This window comes from Alnus glutinosa, chromosome 6, assembly GCF_958979055.1.
Source record: "Alnus glutinosa chromosome 6, dhAlnGlut1.1, whole genome shotgun sequence".
NCBI classification, from domain to species: domain Eukaryota; kingdom Viridiplantae; phylum Streptophyta; class Magnoliopsida; order Fagales; family Betulaceae; genus Alnus; species Alnus glutinosa.
The window spans coordinates 26,687,038-26,696,723 of record NC_084891.1 but is presented as its reverse complement, the minus strand read 5'-3'; the positions used below and the strand labels follow the sequence as shown (position 1 = coordinate 26,696,723).

Genomic DNA, 9,686 nt, shown 5'->3' with positions numbered 1-9,686 from the left:
TGTTATTGCAGAAGAACACCAGAAGAATACAAGGAGATGCTCTAGTACTCTTCCTTCGGCAAAAGACGCCACTCGTCCTTTATTCATACCGGAACAGGATCCTCAAATGGAGAGGATCCAAATTCACTGATGCCACACGGGCCACCAATCTGGAGGGACCACTTCAGTCTTCATCCCACCAACCCCCTCCCCATTCTCTCCTAATTACTATTCTTTAATCTCACTAAAATAACTTAAATAATTAATTAAGCCACATAAAATTACATCTTCTAGAGACTTTTTTTTTTTTTTTTTAAACCAAAATAACTTAAAATATTTAAGACTTAATTGTGTTGACCACATCGAAGATGTGTTGGCGGGAGAATTAGGTAAAGCATAAAACCAACGCATCTAGGTAACCCAATATTTAACATGTACACATTCAACCATTGTGGGTCATGGTTGTTGAAGGTAATTAATTGACATAATACAGTAATTAATACAAGGAAAAGGAATTAACCCCAAGGGCTAAGTCCCGGCGGGAAAAGTTTTGAATTTGGTGACGTTTTCATTTGAGATTCGATTCTTTTTTAGGTGCAAACAATTCTTTAGAGTTACGCCTACAACTCCGTGTCACGTTTCAGAGTCCCGGAAAATTCCCGTCATTTAAAAAAATAATAAGATTAAAAAAAGGAACGTATGAAAGTGGCCGGATCTTTTCCACAGTGGACCTAACCAACGTATGAGGACACTTGGAAAAATAATAAACAAGGTGTGAGGACTAACGTATAGGGGAAGGAAGTGGGAAAAGGAAGGAATTATATATTAGGAGGAGAAAAAAGGACAAAATAACAAGAATCATATTAATTGATAATGGAGAGAAATAAATAGTAGGGGGATGTTTAGACAGTGTTGAAATCTAAATAGCATCTTAATTAAGGATACAAAAAACAAAAGAAATCATTAAATTTTATATTCTTTTAATTCAAATTAGAGTCAATTAATCCCCTTATCCTTTCACTCTTCTTTCATCTTGAGCTCCTCATATGCTTATCTAAAGAGAGAGAAGAGGAAAAAAAGCAGAGGAGTGGAAGGCACAACAACTATACTCTCCTCTCTTATAATCTATTAGAAATTTTGAACAAAATATATCATTGTTTTTGTTATCCTTTCTCTCCGGTTTGAATATTGAACTAGATAGTTAAATTTATATCTTCCTATCAATTTAAATTTTTTAAAATAATAAGTAATTTAATATAATATCATAATAAAGGGAAAACTAAATTTACTCTTTCTAATTATCATTCAATTTGCAATATCTTCTAAGCTTTAAAAAGCTACAATCGACTTTTTAACCTACCTAGCCCTTTCCCTTAGTGAATTTTCTATTAAATTCAACAGAAAATAAGTCACATGCAACCCATGATATAAAATGTCCACTATACCCCTATCATTTATGTAAAAATACAATTATGTCTTTAGATTAAAATAAATAAAAATTTCCCCAGCCACTTAGACCTAAAAACATGGGGTTTCCGTCTCCCTAACTTGGAGGACAAGGATTCTCTCCAAATCCTAACTTGGACGTGGGTCTTTAGCCATGGAGCCGTAAATACCAAGTCGTTTACCAGGTCGTGGGTCTATAGCTATGGAGTCATGAATACTAGGCCATAGGTCCCTAGCCATGGAAACATGGATATCGGGCTTGTTTGGTAAAGAATTTAAAATTTTTCCTTCCCCACTTCACTTATTCAAAAAATAATTAATTTTAAAATATTTTAACTTTATATTACATCAATAATTTTTTATTATTATTTAAATAAAAAAAAAATTCACTACAAAATAAAACTTTTTCACTTATCTATATAAATTATTTTTACTTTATATCACATCCATCACTTCCAACTTCCACTACCAATTTCTCTTCCCTTACCAAACAAGGCCATCAATTTCTCTTCTTAATGTAAGAGCATTATTGTGATTTTGAGTCGAGCCATTTTCTATCATATTCAACATAAAATCCTAATAGAGAGGATTAAACGAAAGAGTTAGATAATTTGAGGGCGAATTACAATTTTTTAAAGTTTAAAAAAGACATAATATAAATTGGATGATAATTTAATTAAGGGCTAAAGTGTAATTTCATTCGTGATAATTAGGACACCCAACGTGGAGCCCGCCAGCCCGGATTTTCACATAAGCGACAATCGACTTTAGCATCCTCCCTTTTCCTCTTTCCATTTTCTCCCCTCCGATCCGTTTCCATCTTCTCTTCCTCTTCCTCCCAACTCCCAAAAGGCCTGGTAGTGGTCAGACTCACATGTAGCAGGCAGCTACCAATCGGCCACCACGTGCTATAACCGCTAGTAATCACGTGCGCGAGTTTCAGCTTACCTACCAACAACTGCAACAAAGAAGAGAGTATTGAAGCTCGACCTGTACATTTTTTTTCCTTTTTATTCGAAGGACCGCAGTTGAATATTATAAGCCTATATATACTCAAGCGTTCCGATACTTGCCGTCATTGCCACATCATATTTTGCAACGTTCATAATTATATTATAGCTTATAAGCATGGGGTCGGAGAGTGAGTCCGTTTGCGTCACCGGTGCGTCTGGTTTTATCGGATCATGGCTCGTCATGAGGCTCCTAGAGCGCAATTACTCCGTCCGAGCCACCGTGCGCGACCCAGGTCCGATCAATTCTTTTATTCGTTTTATGGAGCTAGAACTTCTTCTTTCTTCCTTTTTTTTTAATCTTCTTTTGTGGGTGCATGGCAGATAATATGAAGAAGGTGAAACATTTGCTAGAGCTGCCGAAGGCGAAGACGCACTTGACGCTCTGGAAGGCTGACCTCGCCGATGAGGGAAGCTTCGATGATGCAATCAAAGGGTGCGCCGGAGTTTTCCATGTCGCCACTCCCATGGACTTTGAGTCCAAGGACCCTGAGGTATATATGATTACCTTTCCAAAAATACACTCGTGCTATTGATGATCGATCGATATGATCATCGATTGATCGATCTTTGCATCTCAAAAAGGAAAATATAAGGTTGAAGGAGATCAACCAAACGTTATCGGAAAAAAGACAAGGAAACAGAGAGAGAGAAGACAAAATAATACAGTTAAAATTGTTTTCTTTATGCGGGACAGCTAAAATGGTTTCATCGATAGTTTTTTAACGAAAATGATTGAAAAACATAGCTGCCCCACCTTAACGTGTCTTGTGTGAGTGTAATTGTTGTGCACAAAAAGTGTAAGTAACACTTCAATTTATTTTTTTGTTATACATTAATAATAAAATAGCATCGAGTTAATCGTTGATAATTAAAAAAATAGCAGTGCATAACACTCCAGAAGTGAAGTAAATAATGTCATAATTAACCTTTTGACCTACTACTGTACATCCATCCAAATTGGTTAATTTAGTTTAAGTTTTTTTTTTTTTGCAGAATGAAGTGATTAAGCCAACGATAAACGGATTGTTAGGCATAATGAATGCATGTGTCAAAGCAAAAACTGTTCGAAGACTGGTTTTCACAGCATCTGCAGGTTCTGTCAACGTTGAAGAGCACCAAAAGCCAGTCTACGATGAAAGCTGCTGGAGTGACGTTGAATTTTGCAGGGCCAAAAAGATGACTGGATGGGTCAGCTTTTCTTTTCTTTTCTTTTATCTGCTTTTCCCACTTAAAGATACCCCAATTGCTCTGTTTTTTTTTTAAATAATAATTTGGGCAAACCAAATAACCAATTCTTCTGGTTGTCCAGATGTATTTCGTCTCCAAGACACTTGCTGAGCAAGCCGCGTGGAAGTTTGCCAAAGAGAATGGTCTGGATTTTATCACCATTATACCACCTCTTGTGGTCGGTCCATTCATCATGCCATCAATGCCACCCAGTCTTATAACTGCACTGTCCCTTATCACCGGTACTTGTTTCTATTGCCCCTCTTATCATTCTACTAATTTAATGATGAGATTTACGTACAAAAATTCTAGGAGGCCAAAATAAATTTGCTCATCTCTCTCATGACTGGTCATCACCCCCCAACATAACTTTCAAGGATGGTGACATTACCTTCAAAAACTACATATTGTCCAATCGGGTGGTTGTGATCATCATATCTCTTCAATTCGATGGTTTTGACTTCCGACCACCTTTCATGTTATGGTTGGGAGTAACACCGGCTAAAAGAAAGTATACACATTTTTTTGACAGGTAAGAAAGAGTGCATAAACTGCACTTACTGGTAAGCTGTAGCATTAGTCATTTAAATATTTCTCAAATTTTAATACCCTTTATATATAAGGGTAGGATGTTAGCGGTTATTAATCGTCTCCGCCTACCCTTAAAATTGATATCAGCTGCCTACAAAAGCAATTAGCAGTAATTATGTAGTTAATAACCGTTCACTAGCTTGTACGCTCCTAATTCCGACTACGTACCCCACGTCGTGATTGGGAATGGCACCGACCAAAAGAAAGTGTGATTTCTTTTTGGCGGGTAAGAGGGAGTGCATAAAACGCTATCTCTCCTTATTATTTTCCCTTAATTTTCCCATTAACGTGTGGTTAACTACAGGAAATGAAGCTCATTACTCGATAATTAAGCAAGGGCAATTCGTTCACTTGGATGACCTCTGCATTGCTCACATATTTTTGTATGAGCATCCAAAAGCGGAGGGGAGGTATATATGCTCCGCCGAAGATGCCACAATTCACGACATTGCAAAGTTGCTCAGAGAAAAATACCCCGAGTATAACATTCCTACAAAGTAAGCCCTTCATTCTCGATCGATCTGTTGACATTTTTTCAGCTGTTTCTCTTCTTTATATGCATGATTTCAGCCATTTGAGACAATCAAGCATTGATGCTCAGGTTGAAAGGCATCGAAGAGAAGTTGGACATTGTCTCTTTCTCTTCAAAAAAGGTGAAAGAATTGGGGTTTCAGTTCAAATACAGCTTGGAGGACATGTTTGTAGGAGCTGTTGAAACATGCCGAGCCAAGGGTTTGCTTCCTCCTGCCGCCGGTAATTAAAAACCATGTCAACGGCACGAGCAAGGGTTGAAATTGTGTCGGCCGGCATGTTGCGTGACAAGGTTTTACGTTGGTGAAGTAAAAATAAAATTAAAAAAAATGAAATCATCTTTCAGCCTAGCTATGAGATGAGTGCATGAGTGGTATCTGCTAATGTTAATTTTCTCATTTTATTCAAAGTTGTTATCTGGATTAATAATCTGTTCAAAAATTTAAATATATCTATGATTAATTCTATGAGAGAATTGTTGAGGTTTCTTTTGGTGATGATGATTTATTTGGTTCCTAATTTCTTTATTCATGATCAGTGAGCAAAATTAAAAATTTCGTATTCCAAAATGATAAGATAATAGGAAAGGATGAATTTAGTTGAAATAAGAGGTAAATGATAGATACAATGTTTAAACTTAGGATTCTATTATGATATTATGTTAAAATACAGAATACTACTTTTATATACCAAAAACTTGAACCGATATGAAGTAATTAGTTTAATTATTTAATTTATATTTTAACCATTGACGTCATTGAAAAGTAAGATCATATCCTTCAGTTTGTTGTTGTATTATTTCATAAACTTTGCCTAAATATTAAGTACCAAAAAACCTACACCTAAGTCACTAAAAAATTCCATTCAAGTCTCACATTAAAATTAGTTTTGTCCATAGAAATGGGGATGTGTGCAGAGACTATATATATTCCATATGATATTTATTTTTCTTCTGTCAACGGATAGAGGCAGAGCTATCAAGGAGCGGGGGAGGGCAAACACCCACCTAAAATTGCCCCCAACGGCTAGGCTTAATTAGTATAAATTTCATGTAGACTCAAATTAAAAGCATTATTCGAATCCCTCCTCCCCCTCTTGTGTGGATATGTCAAAAAAAAAAATTAAAAGCATTGTTTAGAAGCTGCATTTACTTATGTCCCACCCTATTTGATGCTTTCAACATAATAGCAATGCGGGACTCAATGCATTTATACCATTTAAAAGCAGTATTCCCACTTATTCAAATCTTATCCCTTCAATCCGAATAGTTTGTAAGAAGCATCCTCATCCTCATTTCCATTAGCATGATATGTCTATATTTAAGATATGTATTAGTTTATGGTTTACTTTTTTAAGCTTCGGTATACCAACGCTTTAGTTTGTTTTTCCGTTTTCAAGTATTTATTAAAAAAAAAAAAAAAAAGAAAGAAAGTAAAAGATCATTAAAATGCATGACAAACAGCCGTAGATGTTTCTCAAAATACATGAATTTTACATCATAATATATTTATTTTTTTACAATTTTCTATATACACGAATTTTAATAATTGAGAACGAAAAATAGGATAAAAATAGAAAAACTCGATATTATAAATTATAATAATAGGTTATTAAACGAGAAAAAAGGATGGTTGCCCTCTTGATTCCTTGGATATTCCTTGCAAAATTTTATAAAGATGATTTCCCATGGTTGCTGACTTTTTGAGAATTCCTCTTGCTTTACTAGAGTCTGGATGGGACAGGTGCTCCGGGATAGGCACCAGGCACATGATCTGTCTTGTCTGCACTATGTTGAAACACAAATTTATGTGCCATCGTGTGGCAGATTGAACCGCAATCAAATTATTTTTTGATAGCATTCTCACTTCTTCTTTTTTTCCTACTTTCGATTCCAATCGTAATGGTAAAGACCCCTTCTACTTTAGGATGTGGTAGGCATCTTTCCACCGAGCTTCCAATTTGTTTTTCTGTTTGTTTCTTTCAAAGTATCTATTAAAAAGGAAAAAAAAAAAAAACACAAGCTTGTTTGCACTCTATTAACACATCAAAGTGGAGAGAGCCCAATAACCCATTAGGCCTGTATTCAAATTCAGCATCCGAGGCTCAATAGGGTTATAGGACAAATCAAGGGAAATTATAACCTCGTTATTGGACCAGGATTTTTTGAAATTTTTTTAATCCAAATTTTAGAAAATTGGAGTGAAAAATGAGATAGGAGAATGCGGGTTCTGGGGGTGAAGCCGCATATGGGAGGGAAGCTAAAACCTCTCCTTCCCTGTAACCTCAACCCCTTCTTTGTAACCCTGCCTCTTACGAGGTTATCCATCTACCCAACCACCTTTTGCATCAAAGGCCATGGAAGGGAAGCAAAAATCTTCCATTTCCATCCTTTCGTGAACCTTCCACCTCTTATGAGGTGACTATCTTGTTGGTATTTTTGGCAATGTAAATAGTTTTTATGCTTTTAATATTCTCAGCACAGTGACCACATGTTTTCTCCATCTCCTCCCACAGTGTTTTATGAGATTTTTAGATAGGTTGTAGGGTTGAGATTTTTGAATTTAGATTTATGTTACTTTGTCTATTATTGCACGACACACGCTTCACCAGTGGGTTCGCCGACGTCCTCTGAATCCATCGATGGCCGCCACGTCTTCAACCATCAACTCTACATCGGAGCGTGGCCTACACGCACCAGGGAGTTTGTCTCCCGTTCCAGTGCGTGTCGGCCATGTCTTCCTCTCTAGCTTTCCTCCGCAACGACTTTCGGTGGTTCACGGCGGATCTTGCTTTCCCTAGTAGCAAGAGGCCATCCAGTGGCAGCGCATGGTCCTCACGTGCCATTGCTTGTGGCTCCCACTCCACTTCCCTCAGTCAGTTTTCTATTGTTGTTTTGTCTGTTGTTTTTTTATGTTGCTTGGGATATTGTTTTCCTTTACGAAAAACTTCTATCTTTAGAATTGTGTTGGGTTATCTCTTGTTTGCAATCTCTTTCTGGACTTTAACGGCGTTTTTACTGTTGCTGCCATCTTTTACGATACCAAGCGTTCATACACCAACAAACACACAGTTAAAGATAAAATAAAATAAAAAATGGAATGAGTTTACCGGATCCGTGACGAATCGCAAATCAAAGCAAACCTCGTTAAGAATGCCCAGTGCTCTTTATCAATGCCGAAATCCTCGGCAACAGCACTAAAAACTTGTTGACAACTTAAGTGTGTAATCTCAAGTGCATGTTGTTGCGAAGTAATAAATTCTTGGAAGTATGAGCGTCGAACCACATGGATTTTGAGAATAAAGAACACTAACAAAGTAAGATTATGAAAAATTTGTGACAATTGATTTGGTTAAATGATTTTTCTAAAATGCAATATGAAAACAATAGTTAAAAGAAATTGCTAAGGCATTGGGGTTCTACTTTTAACAAAACCATAATATTTATTTTTCAACTCATGTTATAATTCTATTGAGAAATAGCTAAGGAGTACACCCAATCAGAAAATAGAACAGTAATCATAAAGAGAAAATATCATTAAAAAACTAATCTTAAAATTGATTGATTAATTTCGTTACGCAAAATTGGTTATTTGATTTGTAGGGAATTCCAAGTATTCACTATACCCGTAATTAACAATGAATCAATGAATTTTACTAAACAAAAACCATTTTTTAAAATAAATCATGCAATCAATTAAAAAGATTATACATTAAAAATCATAGAAGAGTTGGGGAATAAATGTCATAATCTCATTAAAAGTTTCGCATCTAGCCTAAACTAGAGATTTAGCTACACATGATTACGAAAATATATTCTATCATCAAAGTACTAAACATCGTGCTAGTAAAATAAAATAAACCGATAAAAAAATAAAAACAAATAAAAGTTGATAAAATGTTGAATGTTGCCATCTTCTCTTCCAGAGCTGTGCTCATTTTTATAGAGAAGAAAAACATCTCATCCTCTTATTTTCCTCTCAATTATCATGTGTGCAACTGTGTTTGATCTAGATCTTTTTTTCTTTATTCAAAGGTTTCATTTTTATTTGGATCACTGGTTACATTGTAACTTTTATGCAAGAAGAAGTCTTCACTCTTCACACAGGTAAGAGTTATCCTGTGAGTCCACTTCTTGTCTTCTTTTTCAATGACTTCTTTTAATTAAATAGGAACTCCTCTTCTCTTCATCCTCTTTCTTTTTTGGGGTAATTACATTTTCCCTCATGAACTACCGACATGTGTTATTTTGCTCCCACGAACTACCACTTTTACAAAAAAAAGAGCATCAAACTATCATCTTTACATACTTTGGCCCATTCCGTTAGGGAATCCCGTTAACTTGGATGGAATATGCCATTTTTTACCGTTAATTTCTATTTAAAGACCAAAATGCCCTCTACATTAATTAATAATAAAAATTATTATTATTATTATTATTATTTAAAAAAAAAAAAAAAAAAACCAAAGGAAAAAGGGTGGTTGCAGCCACCCCTAAGGTGGCCTGGTGGCCTGCGAGCCACCTTTAGGGGTGGCTCGCGGGCCACCCACGACCTCTGGGGGTGGCTCGCAGGCCACTCCCTTTTCCTTTAGTTTTTTTTTTTTTTTTTTTTATATATATATATATATATATATATATATATATATATATATATATATATATATATATATATATATATATATATATATATATTTATTTATTTATTAAGATGAGGGTATTTAGGTCATTTTTTAAATTGAGTTAGGATATTTAAGTCTTTGTATGAATTAGACTGACAGAAGGGGTCAAAGTATGTAAAAATGGTAGTTTGATGCTCTTTTTTTGTCGAAGTGGTAGTTCATGGAGGCAAAATGACACATGCCAGTAGTTCATGGGGGGGAAAAGGTAATTACCCCTTCTTT

At 35.5% G+C, this 9,686-nt stretch overlaps 1 protein-coding gene across 1 annotated transcript; it reads left to right on the top strand.

The window, feature by feature from the left end:
• The first annotated feature begins 2,236 nt into the window (after positions 1 to 2,236).
• On the top strand, positions 2,237 to 5,273 carry LOC133870740 (bifunctional dihydroflavonol 4-reductase/flavanone 4-reductase-like). Its single transcript, XM_062307947.1, has 6 exons — positions 2,237 to 2,671; positions 2,760 to 2,929; positions 3,432 to 3,626; positions 3,748 to 3,907; positions 4,561 to 4,753; positions 4,858 to 5,273. The coding sequence occupies exons 1-6, from the start codon at positions 2,554 to 2,556 to the stop codon at positions 5,015 to 5,017; spliced, it is 996 nt and encodes a 331-aa protein (XP_062163931.1). The 5' UTR covers positions 2,237 to 2,553; the 3' UTR covers positions 5,018 to 5,273.
• The last annotated feature ends 4,413 nt before the right edge of the window (positions 5,274 to 9,686 follow it).